General features: G+C 48.2%; 1 protein-coding gene across 2 annotated transcripts in view; it reads left to right on the top strand.

Annotated features, from left to right (window-relative positions):
* The window catches only part of KIF3B (kinesin family member 3B), a 37869-nt gene extending 18597 nt beyond the window's left edge, over positions 1 to 19272 (top strand). For both annotated transcript variants that reach the window (XM_004585716.4, XM_058679365.1), the window contains exons 2-9: positions 3225 to 4692; positions 6851 to 6952; positions 7287 to 7409; positions 7505 to 7623; positions 10090 to 10203; positions 10694 to 10799; positions 14858 to 15036; positions 15865 to 19272. In XM_004585716.4, coding sequence (XP_004585773.2) covers positions 3289 to 4692; positions 6851 to 6952; positions 7287 to 7409; positions 7505 to 7623; positions 10090 to 10203; positions 10694 to 10799; positions 14858 to 15036; positions 15865 to 15961 — 2244 coding nt within the window. In that variant the 5' untranslated portion in view covers positions 3225 to 3288 and the 3' untranslated portion in view covers positions 15962 to 19272. The remainder of the gene's footprint in view (positions 1 to 3224; positions 4693 to 6850; positions 6953 to 7286; positions 7410 to 7504; positions 7624 to 10089; positions 10204 to 10693; positions 10800 to 14857; positions 15037 to 15864) is intronic.
* The last annotated feature ends 1352 nt before the right edge of the window (positions 19273 to 20624 follow it).

The raw sequence follows: 20624 nt of genomic DNA, 5'->3' as shown, positions 1-20624 counted from the left end.
GGAACTATATCATAAAACAAAATAAGATATTTTCAATGTAAAAAATAACAAACAAACAACAACAACAAAAACAACCAAAAACCTCTCTACTGCTTTCCCAAGCTATAAGCAGGGAGCTGGATGGGAAGTGGAATTGGCGCCCATCTGGGATGCCCACAGCTTTATGTGCTGCACTGTAACGCAGGTCCTATATTTGTTTCTTAAACCTCCTTCAAGTATCTTGTTTTAGGAGGCAGAAATCAGTCAGCTTGGCCTCCTCGAACGCTAAGGCTCTGTCCTTCCGTGGCCCTGTCTGCCCTATTCTCCAGGTCTCTACATTACCCCTTTTCTTCCTTTTAAAAATGTTGTTATTTGGGCCTGGCATGGTAGCCTAGTGGCTAAAGTCCTCGCCTTGCACATGCCAGGATCCCATATGGGTGCTAGTTTGTATCCTGGCTGCCCCACCTCCCATTCCACTCCCTGCTTGTGGCCTGGGAAAGCAGTCGAGGAAAGCCCAAAGTCTTGGGACCCTGCTCCTGTGTGGGAGACCTGGTAGAGGCTTCTGGCTCCTGGCTTTGGATCAGCTCAGTTCTGCCCATTACAGCCATTTGGGGAATGAACCAGTGGATAGAAGATCTTTCTCTCTGTGTTTCCTTCTCTGTAAATATGACTTTCCAATAAAAATAAATCCTTAAAAGATAATGTTCTTATTTTACTGATTTGAAAGGCAGAGAGAGAACAAGCTTCCAGAAACTGGTTTCCCTCTCCACATGCTTCAGCAGGGCTTGGCAAGGTCATAGCCAAGGTCTGGTACCTGGGTCCTGGAGCTGACGCTTGCTGCCCCACATGGTGTGCAGTAGTAGAAAGCTGCAGTTGAGGGTGTTGGGTGTGGAGTCAGGACAGGAACCAGGCATCCGACTGCTCTTGTAAATGTGCGCCCCCCTTTTACTGAGTCTAGGATCTTGTCTTCCCAGGCACTATAGCAGAGGGTTTCTCAAGAAAGCTCCAGGGTCTGAGATTTGGGCTTTACACGTAGAAGAGCTTTGACGGGCCTCTGAGGGAGTGAAGCAGTCAACTGGCCATTCTAGCATCTTGTTCCTTCTTCCCATATGGCAAAAAGGCAGTGTTACAAAGAGAGAAGAGGCAGAGAAAAAGTGCTTTCATTTGCTGATTTACTCCCAAAATGACTGTAGTGGTCAGAGTTGAACCGATTTAAAGCCGGCAGCCAGGAGCTTCTTCCAATTTTCCCACATGGATACAGGTCCCAAGACTTTGGGCCGTCCTCTGCTGTCATCGCAGGCCACAAGCAGGCAGTTGACTGGGGCATGACCTGGTGCCCTTCTTGAAAAGTCAGATTTACAGAGGAAAGAAAGAGAGGAAGGTCTTGCATCTGCTGTTTCACTCCAAGCTGAGCTGATCTGAAGCCAGACGCTACGTGCCTCCTCCAGGTCTTTCACTTAGTTGCAGGATTCCAAGGCTTTGGGCCGTCCTCCACTGCCTTCCCAGGCCACAAGCAGGGAGCTGGATGGGAAGTGGAGCTGCCGGGATTAGAACCGGCGCCCATATGGGATCCTGGCGCGTTCAAGGCGAGGACTTTAGCCGCTAGGCCACGCCGCCGGGCCCAGTAATGATGGGTTTCTAAGAGAAATCCCCATGCTAAGATTTCCAGGAATTTGGGATCTGTAGATACCTTTTTCTTGGACCAGTTTGTTCCTTGTACTTCCAAAAAAACCCGTTTGGACATCCTTTTTGTTCCCTTAGTTTTCTAACTGCAAATGAAGTTCTTTTTCATTGATTTATTTTTAAAGGTTAACTTATTTGACAGCTAGATTTTATAGAAAGAAGGAGAGAGAGAAAGATCTTTCATCCTCTGGTTCACCCCGCCAAATGGTTGCAGTAGCTGGAGCTGAACCAATCCAAAGCCAGGAGCCAGGAGCTTCCTCCTGGTGTCCCACCTGGATACAGGGGCCCAAGGATTTAAGCCATTTTCCACTGCTTTTCCCATAAATAGGGAATCAGAAGTTGAGCAGCTGGGAAGTGAACTGACATCCATATGTAATGCTAACTTTGCAGGCAGAGCATTAACATACTATGCCACAGCACTGACTCTAATCTTTGATTAATTTAAAAAAGTTTTCGGGGCTAGTATTGTGTTGTGGATAAAGCCACCATCTATAATGGCAGCATCTTATTTGGTTGGTGCTGGTTCGTGTTCCAGTTGTTCTACTTTTGATCTTGCTCCCTACTAATGGCCTGGGAAAGCACTGGCAGATGGTCCAAGTGTTTGGGCTCCTGCCCACCCGCATGGGAACCTAGAAATCTTTCCCGACCTATCCTCTTTTGGGCACTATGTAAACTATAGTATACTGAGTTTCTCATCTGCTTTCTCTTCCTAACGTATTGTTATATAGGATTACATTTAAATTGTAAACTCATTCTTGATAGCTCTGTAGGACTCCTCTGTACAGTAAGCTTGTGTTCCATGTCCATGGATGCTGCCTGGCAGACCACAAATAGTTGAAAAAAGTCAGTTGTTTGTATACTGAACATATATGGGCTTTAACCTTTACCATTCTCTGAATGATACAGGATGGCAACTATTGACACAGCATTTATTAGGTATAATAGATAATCTATCTAGAGATGATATGAAGCACATAGGGAAATGTACATTTATTATGTGTAAGTAGTTCACCATTTTATGTAAGGAACTAGAGTTTCTGCGGATATTGGTATCGTTAGGAGGTCCTAGCACATGACAAGGGGCAACTGTACTACTGTATGTTCAGTGTATTTTGTGCTAGCAGGACAGTCTGTGGCTACCATCGATAACACAATGAACATCCTTGTATGTACATTTTTAAATAAGACATGTATCCATAGGATACCTTCTCACAAACACAACTGCTGTGGTTTCCAAGTGCTCCACTCGAAGGTTGTAGTGGTTCCACAGGGTGTGAAGTCACCCAACTTATGTGCAGTTTCTGGATGCTGCAGCCCATGGTGTGGAATAGCCAGTGGTGACTGAGGGGATGACATGCTGGCTAGCAGTCCTAGGGGACTGCAGTTAGTTGTTGCTGTTTTCTGAGTCCTGAGTTTGGCAAAGTCCTGTGAGCAGGTACAGCACAGTGAAGGGACTAAATGTGACTGTCAAAAGGTTAGTGAGATGCAGATGACTTATGCGTGTCCCCCTGCTGTCCAACAGGCCTCTGATGACAACTGTTTGTATTTCACTTTTGTTCCAGGACCTTAGCATCCCGAGACGTCTTGGATTCATAGCCCTCGAGATTGCCCCAGTCAGAGATCATCATGTCCAAGTTAAAAAGCTCCGAGTCGGTCAGGGTGGTGGTTCGCTGCCGACCCATGAATGGTAAGGAAAAGGCGGCTTCCTATGACAAGGTGGTGGATGTGGATGTGAAGCTGGGACAAGTGTCGGTGAAGAACCCCAAAGGAGTGGCTCATGAACTGCCCAAAACCTTCACTTTTGACGCTGTCTACGACTGGAACGCCAAGCAATTTGAACTCTATGATGAGACGTTCCGGCCGCTCGTGGACTCAGTCCTGCAAGGCTTCAATGGGACAATTTTTGCCTATGGCCAAACCGGCACTGGGAAAACTTACACAATGGAAGGCATCCGTGGCGACCCAGAGAAAAGAGGTGTCATCCCTAACTCATTCGACCACATCTTCACCCACATCTCTCGATCGCAGAATCAACAGTACCTGGTCAGGGCTTCTTACCTAGAGATCTACCAAGAAGAAATCCGAGATCTGCTCTCCAAGGACCAGACCAAGAGACTGGAGCTCAAAGAGAGGCCTGACACGGGAGTGTACGTGAAAGACCTGTCCTCCTTCGTGACCAAGAGCGTGAAGGAGATCGAGCACGTGATGAACGTGGGGAACCAGAACCGGTCTGTCGGTGCCACCAACATGAACGAGCACAGCTCGCGTTCGCACGCCATCTTCGTCATCACCATTGAGTGCAGCGAGGTGGGCCTTGATGGTGAAAACCACATCCGCGTAGGGAAGTTGAACCTTGTGGATCTCGCTGGCAGTGAGCGGCAAGCCAAGACTGGCGCTCAGGGGGAAAGACTGAAGGAGGCAACCAAGATCAACCTCTCCCTCTCGGCCTTGGGGAATGTCATCTCGGCCCTGGTGGACGGCAAAAGCACCCACATTCCATATCGGGACTCAAAGCTCACCAGACTCCTCCAGGATTCCCTTGGTGGCAATGCCAAGACAGTGATGGTGGCCAATGTGGGACCCGCCTCTTACAACGTGGAGGAGACTCTGACCACTCTGAGATATGCCAACCGTGCCAAAAACATTAAGAATAAGCCAAGGGTCAACGAAGACCCTAAGGATGCCCTCCTGCGGGAATTCCAGGAAGAGATTGCTCGGCTCAAGGCCCAGCTGGAAAAACGATCCATTGGCAGGAGGAAGAGGCGAGAGAAGCGGAGGGAAGGTGGTGGTGGTGGTGGGTGTGGGGAAGAGGAGGAGGAGGAGGGCGAAGAGGGTGAGGAGGAAGGGGATGATAAGGATGATTACTGGCGGGAACAACAAGAAAAACTGGAGATTGAGAAGCGGGCTATTGTAGAGGATCACAGCTTGGTTGCAGAGGAGAAGATGAGGCTGCTGAAGGAGAAGGAGAAAAAGATGGAAGACTTGCGGCGGGAGAAGGATGCAGCCGAGATGCTGGGTGCCAAAATCAAGGTACTGTACCCCTCCTGAGACCCTGGCCCTTGCTCATGCTGCCACTTCCACCGAAACAGCCGCCGCGAGCCTGGTGTCTCGGTCGTGGGTCCAGCAGCTCACAATAATACAGTGCTCGACAGACAACTGTGAAGTTAAATCCAAATTAGGAAAGTGATTTTTTTTTAATTAAAAAAAATATTAAAATTGCGGACAATGTGGCATAGCTGTTAAACCACTGCCTACATTACCCACATCCCATATTGCAGTGCCAGTGTAAGTCTGGGCTGCTCCAGTTGTGATCCAGCTTCCTGCTAATGCGCACCCTTAGAGGCAGCGAATGAAGGCTAGAGCAGCAGGTCCCCTGCCACTCGCATGGGAGGTGGAGCTCCTGGCTCCTGGATTTGGCCTGGCCCAGCCTTGGCTGGGAGTGAACCAAGGGCTGAAAGATGTCTCTCACTCTCATTCCTGTTCTTGCTCTGCTTTTCAGTAGATGAAAAATAAACTTTATTGCATAACACATGAAACTACAGAGAAAAACTACGGAAATTCAAATTCCAGTGTCTGTAAATAAAATTTCATTAAGCCACACAAAAAAATTCAACCTAAAGAACTAAAATTGTGTAATAATGGTGACTACATAGGTGCGGCATAGAGGTAATGCCCTTGTACCACCTCACCTGGTGTAATTTATGAGCGGAGGAATAGCCGTATCTTTTCTTTAATGTCGATTTATTTTCATCTACTTGAAAAGGAGACAGAAGAAGCATGCTCAGAGAGAGAGACTCACCTACCTGCCATTCACTTCAGAATGCCCACAATAGCTGCTGCTGTGCTGGGCCACAGAACTTCATCCGAGTCTCCTGTGTGTGTGACAGGGGCCCAAGCCCTTGAGCCGTCCTCATCTGCACCCCAGGTTGTTAGCAGAGGGCCAGGTGGGAAGGCGAGCTGCTGGAACATGCTCGAGCACTTCAGTAGGGAATGCACGCATCCCGATCTGCCATGGTGCACGGCCCATCCTGAACACCCACCTGTGGACGCTCCTCTGTCCCCTTCCCCAGAGGCCACCATCATCCCAAATGTGGTATTTATTGTTTCCTTTTAGTTTTACCATATGCAAAGTTACTCTGAAAGAATCATGGAAAATTGCATATTATGAAAAAACTGGATGGATTTCATTTAAACATATTTATTTGTTTGAAAGAGTTACAGGGGGGAAGTGTGGTGGCATAGTGCGCAAATCTGTCAGTTGATATGCTGGCTTTTCATATAGCCACTGGTTCACCTCCTGGCTGCTCACTGGCTTCTGCCTGGCCATTGGAGCTATTTGGGGTGTGAACCAGCAGATGGAAGATCTTTATCTCTTTCTCTCTAGGTGTAACTCCAACTTTCACATAAATTTTAAGTGGAGAGAGGAAGAAAAATCTTCGATGCACTGATTTACTCTCTAGGTGTCCGCAGTGGCCAGCATTGGGCCAGGCTGGAACTAGGAGCTGCATCAGGGCCTCCCATGTGGGCAGCAGGGACCCAAACACTTGGGCCATCTTCCGCTGGTTCCCCAGACCATTAATGGGGAGCTGGATGGGAAATGGCACAACTGGAATACAAACTGGCACCCATGTTGGAAGCTGGCATTGTAGGCGGTAGCTTTATCAGCTCTATCCCTGTTCCCCCCTTTTCTTTCCCCTTTCTCTTCTTAACTGTTTCCTAGTTTTCATTTTAGCTCTATGGCAGTCTCCCTTCCAATGGGAAGCTTTCTTTGACTCCCTCCAAAAAGTCACTCCCTGCAGGGAGCCTGTCTCATTAATTATGAGGTCTGATGCTGTGAGGGATGTGTCTTTGTGCCCTGGGAAACTCAGGAGTTTTGTGATGTGCTGGTGGTTGCATCCCCAGTACCTAACCCGAAGAAGGTCTGAGGTGTGTTCTAGATGGAGTTCACACTCTTTCAAACAAACCAAGAAGATTTTTGTGAAAGCTGGAATTCCCATATGTGAAGAAGGTGAGGGCTCCCCCCAGAGAAGGCATGGCAGAGAGGAAGGGTCCAGCTGAGGGCAATCAGTTTTCACCAAGTCTGACCGCTTTGGCTCAGTCCCATGCTCTTTCTCCTTCCGGGGCTCCCCTCTGAGTGGTGTTCTGAGGGAGACTGTTCACAAAATGGATTTTACTGTTTCTTCCCCAGGCCATGGAGAGTAAGCTGCTTGTTGGAGGAAAAAATATAGTAGATCACACAAACGAACAGCAGAAAATCCTGGAGCAGAAGCGACAGGAAATTGCTGAGCAGGTAAGTCCATTCTCTTCCAGGGGTGGCAGACTGGGCTAAGATGCATGTGAGCTACAGAGCATATGTGCTCTGACATTCAGTTCTCTTTAGAGGAAAGGAGAAGAGGGCTGTCAGTCTCACGTGGGTGGGAGGCTGACTTGAGGGTGCTTTGAGAAGTTTGTAGAAAAAAATGTAACTCAAAGACAAAATTTATTTTGGTGCAAAAAAATTTTCAAAATCCACGCATAGATTTTACGTAATACTCACTTCCCATGAACTTTTTTGAAGGTCGTTCATGTTGTTGGGTAGACCTAGTCTCAAGGGCAAAGCTGATGAATTTTGTGATGTTGCTCAGAAACGCCGGGAAAGAGAAATCCAGCAACAGATGGAAAGTCGAGACGAGGAAACTTTGGAACTAAAAGAGACGTACAGCTCATTGCAGCAGGAGGTGGACATCAAGACCAAAAAACTCAAAAAGGTAAGGAACAGGGACCAAGACGTGGGGGGTCGGCAGCGGGGAGCTGCGTCCTCTGGCAGGGCGCCCTCCTTACCTGCTGCCCACCCTGCTTGCAGCTCTTCTCCAAGCTTCAGGCCGTGAAGGCCGAGATCCACGACCTGCAGGAGGAGCACATCAAGGAACGCCAGGAGCTGGAGCAGACACAGAACGAGCTCACCAGGGAGCTGAAGCTCAAGTACGCCAGCCAGGGCCTGCGTTCCGTGAGAACCATCGTGGTGTTCTCAGGGCCCCTGCCAGCTTCTCCGGAGCTCGTCTCCCACCCCGTCTGGCTTCTCTTTAGTTCTGAGATTGGTTTTCCATTCCTGGGTTACCTGGGTTAGCTGGATAACTTCGTCAGGTGATCTCCCAGTTCCCTAGAAGCTGTTAAAGGTTTTAGAATTTTATTACAGGCTTTTGTTATGAAGATTTTCTGAATGCCCTAATGAGCACCCAGAGAAACCCCATCACCAGACTCGGTGCTGAACAAGATTACATGAAATGTTCCTTTCTTTAAGATTTATTTCATGTGTTTGGAAGGCGTTACCAAAACAGGGCAAAACAGGTTGAGATCTTGTATCCACTGGGCTGCTGCAACAGCCAAGCCTGGGCCAGGCTGGTGCCAGGAGCCTACAATTTCATCTAAGTGGGTGGCAGGGCCCTAAGCACCTGCATCATCTTTCACTGGCACATAGCAGGGAGCTAGGTTGGAAGTGGTGCAGCCAGGACTTGCACTGGTGCTCTTATGTGATGCTGGCCTCGCAGGCAGCATCTTCAACCCTTTCCATTAAAAAGGGAAACTTTTCCAGGAATGTGAGTTTGGTACAGCAGTGAGGATGCCCCTTGGGACACAGGTATCCCATTCGTTATCAGAATCCCAGCTCTGTGTTTGATTCTAATTTCTTCTTTTTTTTTTTTTTTAAAGATTTATTCATTTTATTACAGCCAGATATACACAGAAGAGGAGAGACAGAGAGGAAGATCTTCCGTCCGATGATTCACTCCCCAAATGAGCCGCAACGGGCCGATGCGAAGCAGGAATCCGAAGCCGGGAACCTGGAACCTCTTCCAGGTCTCCCACGCGGGTGCAGTGTCCCAATGCATTGGGCCGTCCTCAACTGCTTTCCCAGGCCGCAAGCAGGGAGCTGGATGGGAAGTGGAGCAGCCGGGATTAGAACCGGCGCCCATATGGGATCCTGGAGCTTTCAAGGCGAGGACTTTAGCCGCTAGGTCACGCCGCCGGGCCCAATTCTAGTTTCTTCTAATAGTGCACCCTGGGAGGCAGCAGACAGTGGTTCCCTTGCTGGGGTTACCGCCACCCATGTGGGAGATTCAAAACTTCTCGGCTCCTGACTTCAGCCTGGTCCAACCCAGTGAAAGGGAACCAGCAGATGGAAGATCCTCTCTGATTTCGCTGCCTGAGAAACAGAGAGAAGATGGAAGGGACAGATTTTTTTTTTTAAAGATTTACTTGTTTTTATTGGAAAGTCAGATATACAGAGAGGAGGAGACACAGAGAGAAATATTTTCCATCTGATGATTCACTCCCCAACTGACTGCAACGGTCGGTGCTGCTCCGATCTAAAGCCAGGAGCCCAGATCCTCCTCTGGGTCTCCCACGCGGGTGCAGAATCCCAAGGCTTTGGGCCGTCCTCAACTGCTTTCCCAGGCACAAGCTGGGAGCTGGATGGGAAGCGGGACTGCCAGGATTAGAACCGGCGCCCAAATGGGATCCTGGAGCGTTCAAGGAGAGGACTTTAGCCACTAGGCAGCGGTGCCGAGCCCGGGACGGATTTTTTAAAAGACAAATTTTAAAAAGATTTTTCAAAAAGATTCTCTGAATGATCAAGTTTTAAATTTGGAAAGGAGGGTCTGGCGCCATGGCTAAAGAAACTAATCCTCCATCTGCAAAGTGCCAGAATCCCATATGGGTACCTGTTCCTATCCTGGTTACTCCACTTCACATTCAGCTTCCTGCTTGTGACTGGGGAAAGCACCAGAGGATGGCCTGGGTACTTGAGACCCTGCACCTTGCAAAGGAGATATGAAAGAAGCTCCTGGCTCCTGTTTTTGAAACAGCTCAGCTCTGTCTGTTATGGCCATTTGGGGAGTGGACCAGCAGATGGAAGATATTTTCTTCTCTGACTTTTCTTCTCCCCATGTAAATCTGTCTTGTGATGATCTGCTTTAGCGGCACCGAAAAGATGCCCTCCAAGAGGTGTCTCACACCTTCATGGCCGCTGAATAGTGAGGTTACATCATCAGTGTCTCTGCCTATGAAAGATCCAGTGGCCTCTATCATACACATGGGATACAGATGTTCACTCAGCTGTCGAGCAGGCCTTACCTCCATTTTCAGTCCATTCACCTCCTCAAGCTGCTCCTCCCTGGGCACAGGTGATTGCTCCCTGTGCCTGGACTGACCAGTATATGCCTCTCAGATCTGAGAGTGCTGCACAGCCACCTGTTCATTTCAGGCAGGGGCCAGGTGTCCTTCATGTCTGTATTCCAGCTCGTTATGTGATGTTGGGACTGTAGTACCAGCTCAGAAAAATATCTGCTGAGTGATTGAATTCTTCCCTGTTTGCTTTATGTGAGACCAGATAATCACCCTACAGTATGTGTTCTTCATTTGTATTCACCCATGTTGTGTGTGCTCCTGCAGGCATCTTATTATAGAAAACTTTATCCCTCTGGAAGAAAAAAGCAAAATTATGAATAGATCCTTCTTTGACGAAGAGGAAGATCATTGGAAATTACATCCAATAACCAGACTGGAGTAAGTCACTATTGGCTTTTGGTAGTCTGTACAGTGGGGAGGAGGGGAAGAAGGTTCATGAGCTGATCTTGACCAGGAGCTATGGTGAGAATAGGTTCATTAAACTCAGAGCCAGTTGCATTTTTGCCTGCATAGTGGCTAGAAATCCCACATATGGAAGGTGGGTGAATGTGGTGTTAGAAGTGGGGAGGCTTTCACTAGTAAGCTCACCTTTCCTGGGTCTCTTTCCCCAGTCATCCAAGGAAGCATGCTAGGCCAAAATAAGTACTGTCTAATGTGTCTGTCGGGGTCGTGCTGGGAAGGCGAGGAGCATTGAGCAATGCTGTGTGTCTGCCCAGCTGGAAAGCAGCTCATGCAGAAAACATAGGCAGCTCTCATCCCACTCATGTCAGGCCTCAGACCAGGGAGTAGCTGGCTTCTGAGAGCCCTGGTCCTGGGGGCTACAGGACACAGTCCAGCCGGGCCTTTAACCTCTGCCATCCATCTCCAGGAATCAGCAGATGATGAAGCGACCAGTCTCTGCTGTGGGCTACAAGAGACCCTTGAGCCAACATGCAAGAATGTCCATGATGATTCGTCCGGAAGCTCGATACCGGGTGAGAGGACTGTCGGCCATCCTTCTCTCTCTCTCTAGATATATAAATACATCTTTTAAAAAATATTCTTTAAAAAAAAAAAGATTAGAAAGTATGAGATTTGGCACATCAGACCTGGGGAAGGATGGGAGTACAATTACTCTATTGTTAATGGCCAGTAGCCATTGACAGTAAGCTTCCAGGTGGCTCTGTGGGAATAGGAAAAACCTCAGTGTTACACGGTGGGCGATGGACATATGCTAAAGAACTTTGACTGTTTCCATGGAGCATTATATGTGTCAGTCATGTGGTCGCTTGAGGTGACGTAAATTGGGGATTCTTTTAGTGGCCTGAAATATTTGACAATAAAAATGCCATAGGAGGGGCATTTGGCTTTGTAGTGAAGAATCCACGGGACAGCTGCATGCCCTATTGGAGAACCTAGATTTAGTCCCAGTGCTGCTCCCCATTCCAGCTTCCTGCTAATGTACACCCTGGGAGGCAGCAGGTGGAGGCTCTGGTGCTTGGGTCCCTGCCACACAGCTGGGAGTTCTGGACTGAGTGTCTGGCTCCCCATTTCAGCCTGATGTGGGCAACTGAGACGGGAGCTTTCTCTTTGTCTGTCTCTCTGCCTCTGAAATAACCTGTTTAAGATGCCATCGGAGGGGCTCGGCAGCGTGGCCTAGTGGCTAAGGTCCTCGCCTTGATCCCATATGGCCGCTGGTTCTAATCCCAGCAGCTCCACTTCCTCTCTATCTCTCCTCCTCTCAGTATATCTGACTTTGTAAAAAAATAAATAAATAAATTAAAAAAAAAAAAAAAAAGATGCCTTCGGAGCTTCTGTTCCTGAACCTTCACTCCCTGCAGGTCTCGTTGTGTAGTGTGGGCTGCTTTCTCTAATCCAGCTCTCCCGTCTACTGCAGGCAGCCCTGTTGCTCATAGCTCAGGAAGATGTCAGGGGACGAATGTATTGTTAAGTTGTAAAACAAGTAGAACTGGGAGTACGTACATGAATTACAAAGTATGGTATAAAATATATATAAGTATGAGCTGGTTAGTTCCTCTTGGTGAAAGTATACTCAATTTTCTTTTTTAAAATTTTTATTTTAAAGGCTGAGAGAGAGAGAATGTGGGAGGCAGGGAAAGAGAGGGAGAAATCTTGTATCTGCTGCTTTGTTCTCTAAATGTCAAGGCCAGCGCAGGATCCTTGAATTCAGTCCAGGTTCCCCATATTGGTGATAGGATTTCAAGTACCTGGGCCGTCACTGTTGACTTCCAGGTGTGTATCTGCAGGAAGCTGGAATCAGAAGTGGAGCTGGGATTCCAGCCTTGGTGCTCTGATGTGGAGTTTGGGAATGCCCAGCAGGCGTCCAAACTGCTTACATTTTCTTGCTTGTGCTTATATTTTAAAACCACAAACAGGGATTTTTAAAATATTTTTGTAATAAAAGATTTTCACAAAAAAATTAAATGTTTTTGAATCTCTCTTGATAGCCAGAGCAAAAAAAAAAAAAAGAAAAAATAACTCCTCAGGTGCTTATCTTCCTGGCCTTGAGTTATTTAAAATAAAGAACACAAGGGCTTGGCGGCGTGGCCTAGTGGCTAAGGCCCTCGCCTTGATCCCATATGGCCGCTGGTTCTAATCCCGGCAGCTCCACTTCCTCTCTGTCTCTCCTCCTCTCAGTATATCTGACTTTGTAATAAAAATAAAATAAATCTTTAAAAAAAAAAAATAAAGAACACAAAAACAAAAAGGTGATTAGGTGGGATTTTGTGTTGTAGAAGGCAAGGGGGCTGTCAGATGCTTAGAAGCACTTTTCTAGCAGTTTCACTGGGGCATATCTTGCTAAAGCCAAAAATACAATTTTGAAGCCCACAAATCGGGGTTGGCGCATTAGCTCAAGAGTCTAATCCTGCACCTTCAAGTGTCACCATCCAATTTGGGTGCCAGTTCTAATCCTGGCAGCCCCGCTTCCCATCTAGCTCCCTGCTTGTGGCCTGCAAAAGCAGCAGAGGATGGCCCAAAGCCTTGGGACCCTGCAACCAAATGGGAGACCCGAAAGAAGATCCTGGCTCCTGTCTTTGGATCGGCTCAGCTCAGGCTGTATGGCCATTTGGGGAGTGAACCAGCAGATGGAAGATCTTTCTCACTTTCTGTCTTTTCTTCTCTCTGTAAATTTGCCTTTCCAATAAAAATAAATAAATCTTCAAAGAAAAAAAAAAGCCCACAAATAGAATCATTTATGGCTTTCCCAGGACTGGCCTCATCCAAACGCCGACTTGACAGCTGTGATTCTCAGGTACTCTCAGCAATGGTCCTACTTCAGCAAGAATTTTATGCACTCATTTAGCATCTAGTACTCGTCAGTAGAGCACTTCCTCTATCCACATTTCTCCTGCAGTGACCCCCCACCCCTCCCTCCATTGGGAGCCCTGAGGCTGGATCCCACTAACTGAAAAAAGCCAGAAGGGAAGGTGGCGTGTGGCCATGAGTGCTCTCCCCGCCCCTCAACAGGTACTTGGCCCCACACCCCAAAAGGGTTCACCACAGGTTGTCAAGTGATGGATTCAGCCTACAAGGCCGACCATGAGGCAGGGCCAGTCTGATCTTAGTACTTATTTTAACATTGGTTTGAAAATCAGAGAGAGACAAAGCAAACAGTAACATCCCATGTGCTGACTCACCCTGCTCAGATGGGCCCAGAGCTGAAGCCAGCAGCCAGGAACTCCATCCAGATCTCCCATAGGTGGAAGAAGATACTCAGTACCTGAGCTGTTGCCTACTGCCTTCCAGGATGTGTATCAGGAAGCTAGAAATGGGACTGGAGCCAGGACTCTAGCCCAGGTCCTCTGATCTATGATGTACCCGACTCAGGCTCTAGGCAAGATGCCCACCCCTATTTTAGATGAGACAGCGTTGTAATACTGCAGATTGGACACTGCCTACAATGCTGCCATCCCATGGGAGTGCCAGTTTGCATCCCTGCCCAGGAATCTTTTAATATTAGGGCATTATACCTTTTTAATTTACTGAAAATTTTCCGATCTTATATAAAAAATTTTTATTGGGCCCATCTCTGTAGCCTAGTGGCTAAAGACCTTGCCTTGTATCCACCAGGATCCCCTATGGGCGCCACTTCTAATCCTGGCAGCCCCACTTCCCATCCAGCTCCCTGCTTGTGGCCTGGGAAAGCAGTCAAGGACAACCAAAAGCCTTGGGACCCTGTGACTGCGTGGGAGACCTGGAAGAAGCTCCAGGTTCCTGGCTTCGGATTGGCTCAGCTCCTGTCGTTGTGGTCACTTGGGGAGTGAATCATCAGACAGAAGATCTTCCTCTCTGTATATCTGACTTTCCAATAAAAATAAATAAATCTTTATCATTATTATTATTATTGTTGTTGATTTGAAAGGCAGAGTTATAGAAAGAGAGGGAAAGATGGAGAGAGAGAGAGTTCTTTGTTTTACTGGCTCATTCCCTAAATGGCTGAAATGTCTGGGACTGGACCAGAGTGAAGGCAGGAGCCAGAAGCTTCTTCTGGAACTCCCACATGGGTACAAGGGCTCAAAGCATTGGGCCATCTTCCATGGCTTTCCCAGGCATATTAGCAAGGAGTGACTGGAAGATAGCATCCAGTACTTGAACCAGCACCCATATGGCATGGTAGTACCCTAGGCAGCATCTTAACCTGCTGCTTTGCAGCGCAGGCCCCTCCCATCTTGTTTTAGAATGTGTTTCCTTGCCTTTGTGGGCTGCTGTGCACACCCTCCCCATGCATGCCCCCGGAGTGCCTCCCCTCTGCGCAGCTGCTGTAGTGGTGTTTTGCTCATTACATTCTGTAAGTTCAAATCATCTGTAATAGATGAATTCTTACTAGAAGAATAGAGAGAAGTGTAGAGAAAAAAAAAATCACCTGCCATTTGTCAGGAAAAAAAAAATTACAAAGCTGTATTCCATGTCTGAGGCGGGTTCTCGGTAGGGTCAGTGTGGCAGCTTGCACTTCTGCTCTCCAGCGAAGGCTGGATAGCCTGTAGTCTCCGTACCTGGTTGGAGGCCAACTTAGGTGGCTGTGTTTCTGCAGGCAGAAAACATTGTGCTGCTAGAGCTGGACATGCCCAGCCGGACCACCAGAGACTACGAGGGCCCGGCCATTGCCCCCAAGGTCCAGGCGGCGCTGGATGCGGCTCTGCAGGATGAAGATGAAATCCAGGTGGATGCTTCATCCTTTGAAAGCACTGTGAGCAGGAAATCCAAGGCCAGGTAAGTGCTGCTCTGTGACTCTGCTCCAGCAAGGACAAACCAAGGCAGGATGCATTGCGAATGCCCCTTAATGTGGGAGCTCCTTGCGGAACATTAGAAAACGTTGCATTGATTCATTGATTCCACAGCTATTTCTGTGTGAGACCTTGCACCTGGCCTACGGAATTCCAGAATACCTAGTGCACCCTGTCTGTACCTGTTAGGTAGAGTCAATTTTTTAGTTCTTACCAGGGGCCATGTGCTTTAATACCTTCACAATGATTCTCTTAATTTGCTGCAAAAATGTGTAAGGTTATTATTAGCATCTGTCCATTTTACAAATAAGAAAACTGAAACCTAAGAGAATTGAGAAAGCAGCTTGGTATAACAAAATGCCAAAAAGTAGGTGGCAGAGGTAGAGTTCAAAGCTGGGTCTTTCTCAATGACCGCAGTCCAGGCTCTGAGCCTCAATGCTAAATTCAACTTACCGTTTGTGCAAAAATAAGGAATTCTGTGCTACTAAATTCTGGAGCAGACATTTAAGAAAGTCAACTGAGTAGAAAGTCAGAGATGGAAGAAATTCTGCTTGGAAGTCTAATATTTATATTTATATGGATATGGATAGATTGGGCCCACTGTGATTGTAATGGAAGAGCAACTGTGGAACCCTCTGTTGGCAGGCCGAGGAGGCCAGGCTAAAGGGTCAGGCTGGGCCAGCCTTGTGGTGTCAGCAGTTGAAAGTGTCCCAGTCATCTGACCATTAAGTAAAAAGCACAGTGGAACATGCTGGGCCTTGATATGTCAGGGCCCAAGGGACATGCCTTGTCAACGTGTGCTTGCCTTTTGCAGGCCTAAGAGCGGAAGGAAGTCGGGATCCTCCTCCTCTTCCTCAGGAACCCCTGCATCCCAGCTTTACCCGCAGTCTCGGGGGCTGGTCCCAAAGTAGAGGCTGGCACTGCCTCTCCCAGGGTGCAAAATGCATTGCCTTCCGCAAGCAGAGACCAGCATGAAGCGGCAAGGAGGACTGGAGCCCTGGCTCCACACCGTTTCCCTGAGGAGACGCCGTGGCCTTGGAGTCACCAGCCTAATCTGGTAGAACATGCTGCTCTTGACATGGTGGCAGTGCCTCTGGGCAGCAACTTTAATTAGCATCTCAGAAATGCATGGGTAAGGTCTAGCGCGATCGTCCAAGCGGAGAGCAAGAGAATGACCAGTGACCTTGCTTCTCCTCTCCCTTCTCCCCGCCCCCACCCCATCACTATCCTCTCTCTTTTTCCAGCCTGTTCTTTTTGCTGGGCTCCCTTCTTGTTGAACAATAGGGCAGAGTCAGGAGTCACCCCAGCAGGACCCTTTCGAGCCTCAGGATAGAATTGACAGTGAGGTTGAAAAATGGAAGCTTGGAGAACTTGAACAGGGCCCATGATTTAGAAAAACCAAGAAAAACCACATTTGCACCCATGCCCTGTGTGTGGGGGTCCTGAGCCATCTAGTTCTTCCCTGCACCCCAGTAAGAAGTGGATTTGCCTTTGGAATGTCCTGCGTGAGGAGCTCTTTGCTACTTCCAGCTTCTGACGGATTCGATGTCAGTAGCAATAGAAGCAACATTCTGTTTGTCTCTGTGGAGAGTGTAGGGAAACAGCTTCTTTAACACTTAAGTCTGGGACCATCCCATCTGAGACTGAAGTCTGTACCTGGTACCATGTCCATACACCGTGTCACTCTATAGTCTTGTTTTGTCACCATTGTTGCCCAGACAGCATGCTCTCTGTGTCTGTGCAGGGGTCCTCCGCCTCCGAGGCATGCTCTGCAGTGGGAGTGCTTTGTGGGAGAAGGGAGGCTGGTTCTGCCTTCTCTGATGGACTAGAGGTGGGGACTGAAACGTGGGGTGCACTTTGGCTTTCCCCACTTTGTTGCCTGTTGGCGGGGAGCAGAAGTAACTAGGTAGTCACAGAAAAGACAGGGGAGTCAGTACAGTGGAAAAGGCAGGTCCAGCCAACAGATGGCAAGGAATCCTGCCAGCCTTGTGCAGAACGCAGCGAGTCCTGAGCTGGGGCTGTCTGCAGGGGGAGCCCCAAATGCTGGCCAGGAGCAGCTGTGGACTCAAATAGGCTCAAAGAAGAGAGTTCCAAATTCCCATCTACATAGACTAGTTTGGTTTGAAAGTTTGCGTTTTTGTGTTATTGAGATTCAAAGCTTCATGTTATGTTGGTCATTAGGTGAATGTTCCTTATTTTTCCCCCAGGAGAAGCTCATAAGTGTGTGTGGGCGTACAAAGCACTAGTGCCTGTGTTCTGAGAGTATGGCTGCGTGTATGTCTGTAAGAGAGCAAGGAAGGTGGAGAACTTGCCCCATTTCAGAAGTCCTCTAATGTGTAATTGTTGCCTTTGTCTTTGCTAAAGGGCCATTGAATGACTAAGCTGGCTGGGAGCACTCCCACCAGGGTGTCTGAGTCTGGAAGCCACACCTGAGGGGATAGTAATAGTCCCTAGGTCTGCCACACTGGTGCACCTTGCTGGCATGGTGCCTCAGGGAGATGGTGACTCAGGTGGGCCTGGAGTTAGAGTTTAACTGAGCTGCTCGGTTCCCAGGGCACATTTCTGGATCAGAACCAGTGAGAAAAAGAGGAGGTACCAAGTGCAATGTCAGCATTCTGTCAGACATCTGTCACCCAGTAGCCCATCTTGTTTGCAGTCACCGTTCTTTCTGAACCAGGGTCCTTGGCAACAGTCCCCATAGCTTCCAGAACCTTCCCTCCTTTTTCTTGAGCTCTAACGCAGTCTCTGTTCTTCACTGAACACACGTCTGACTCGGCGGCAGATGAAGGGGCATGCAACCCCAGCTGGCCAGTTGCTGATGACGCATGTATTACGTCACCTTTCCCCAAAGCTAGTCTGAACTCTGTAAGCTGAAACATGCCCGTGTCACAGAGCTCAGCGTGGAAGACTGCGGATTACACTCCCCCTTCATATTGATGCTCTTCTGACCAAGGCTGGTTAAGTGACACAGGGAACTCTTGTAAGAAAGCCAAGAAGAAAACCAGATTACTAATGCGGTTGACTGAAACAAGCTTGCCCTGTACAAGCTGGAGTTCACGGGCTAGTCTGTGGGCATCAAGTAAAACGCTTCCTTGGAAATGAAGCTACCTGCCTCTTGCTGGGAAGCTTCTGGTGCTTTTCTGCTCTCAGAATGGAGCCCCTAGAAATTTGAACAGAGTAGATGGTGGAGTGTCTCGCTGCCATCACAGGCTGCTGCTTTGGGCTCTAGATGGAGCCAAGTGTGTAGAGGACCTACCAAGCCCACCAAAGGACTAGGTCTTTAGATCTCTAGTCCTGCTAGAATGGTCCAGGCCATTTGAGGGCTTTCTTGCCAGTAGCATCAGCAGCCAGTGAGGTGTGGAAGCAGGTCTTTACCCGGATCTGGGGTGACCTCTGAGAGGCAGAGGCGGTGACCACATGCAGCCCCCATCAAATCCCTCCTCTGATTTGTCGAATGTGTCTAGCTTCCTGTTTTTAAAGTCGTCCTAGGCCCCTGGATTCAGAACCCAAGGCCTCAAATCACAGGCATGAAGCACTTTCTAAAGACTGTGACTCAACGCTGGACTGTCCCCACCTTTGGCCTGCATGCTGCCTGAGTGCCCCACCTACCCCACCAGGACCAAGGGCATCAAAGGGCGCTGCAGCCCAGGCACGGGTGGCTCTCTGCTTTTCCTATCTTGTAAAGTCCTCCCTCGCCGAATGTAGAATTGTTGCCAAGTTCCTGAGAAGTGTTGAGTCCTGGTTAACATGGGGGATCAGTTCTGCCTCATGTCTGCCCCCTGAACTCAAAGTGCGCTGTGCACCACCACACCTTGGGCTGTCTTAACATCATCCGTGGACAAAGGTGGGGGCTAGTAATAGACTCTAAAAGCCATACGAAAACACTGTGGGGGCACGAGCTAAGAATAAGGGGCCAGGCTAATATCTGTCCTGCAGGGCTTCCTCCCCGCCCTTGTTTCTGGAAGAAAATGCTGTAACAGTTATTTCTGAAAGGAGTGATCTCGGGCAGGCAAGGAGGCTTGTGGGCACCATGGCTCCTTGGAGTTCATGTGGATCTTAACCTTCTCTTTGGCTACCTTTAGGCGAAGAATATGCCAATACTTGGGGTTCTGAGTTTTACAGTTGATATTTATTTGTATCATCTCTTTGTCTAGGAATATAAAAGTGATTCTAAGCTAAGATGTGTAATAAAAATCAATCAGATTTATTGTACCTACAAAAACTTGTTCTGAGTTGCTTTAGAAAATAACATGCTTGTGCCTGGCATGCTGATATTTTCCTGAAATATTTGAATTTTCCCACTGAAAGGTGGGTGGGAGTGGAAAATGAAGATGGAGTTGGAATGCTGGTTTTTGAGGAATATAGCAAAAAGGAAAAGGGACATGAGATGGAGAAAGACAGGCTAACCAATAGGTGGCTAGCCGTGTGTTTCCCTGCTTCAGGCCTGGGCAACAGGTGTGAAAGTCCTTTTGGCTTCTGTGTTTTGTTTTTTAAAATTCCTTTGCATTTATTCTACTTCAAAGCGTATCTGTGTTTTTTTTTTTTTATAATACAAAAATACTTCATGTTGTTTACTGTTAGGGAAAAAAAAATACCAAAATAGGACCACGCTTTGTCTTGTGGTTTCTCCAACGCCTGCAGGAATGTGCCAGGGGAAGTTGTCCACTCTGTGGAGGCTGTGCCCCTGCTCCTCGGGGGAGGCGTGTGCACACCAGTCAGGGCTGTGCATGCTGCTGGGGAATGTGTAGCCTATGAGAGAGCGGCATGGGTTATCGCCCCTGAGCTGGGTTTGAATTGTGGTGCTAGTTATCTGACTGTGAGGAGCCTCATTTTAACCTCAATGGATCTTGGGGGTCTTTGTCTAAAAAATAGATGGAATGAGGCTGGCATTCTTGGGCCTGATGGATTAAGCTGCTGTCTGCAGGGTCAGCACCTCATGGGTGCCAGTTCAAGTCCCAGCTGCTCCACTTCTGACCCAGCTTCTTGTAAATACACCTAGGAAAGCATTGGAACACGGTCCAAAGGCTTGGGCCCTTGCACCCGTGTGGGAGACCCAGATGAAGCTCCTGGCTCCTATGGCCTTCTTGGTGGCCCAGTCCCAGGCACTTTAGCCATTTGGGGAGTGAGCCAGTGGATGGAAGATGTATTTCTCTGTCTGTTCTCTCTCCCTGTAACTCTGCACTTCAAATAAATAAAAATAAATCATTTTTTAAAAGAAGGAGAGAAACCTCACCTGTCAGGGACATTTTGAAGATCAGTACTGTGGATAAAACAACAGTCTGAGTAGGTGGGCTGGAGCAGACAGGAAGAAATGTGGGAATGGCTGGAATTTCTTTGTCTTTTTCTTTGGGAGTTTGTCTCCCATAAAACTAGCAATCATAGCCTCATTAGAAAATGCTCAAGACAAGCTGTGGTTTGACACATATATGCTAAGCTCCCGCCACATGCTGGGCTGTTCTAGGCTCTGGATACAGGGCTGTCACACTGACCTAGTTCCTAGTGGCAGGAAGCCTTTTCCTGGTGTGCTTTTGGAGGCGGAAGAATCATAACAGATACCATAAAATCCTAGTGTAG

The sequence above is a fragment of the Ochotona princeps genome, chromosome 22, assembly GCF_030435755.1.
Source record: "Ochotona princeps isolate mOchPri1 chromosome 22, mOchPri1.hap1, whole genome shotgun sequence".
NCBI lineage: Eukaryota > Metazoa > Chordata > Mammalia > Lagomorpha > Ochotonidae > Ochotona > Ochotona princeps.
The sequence above is the reverse complement of the archived record's forward strand: the minus strand, read 5'-3'. Positions and strand labels throughout refer to the sequence as shown.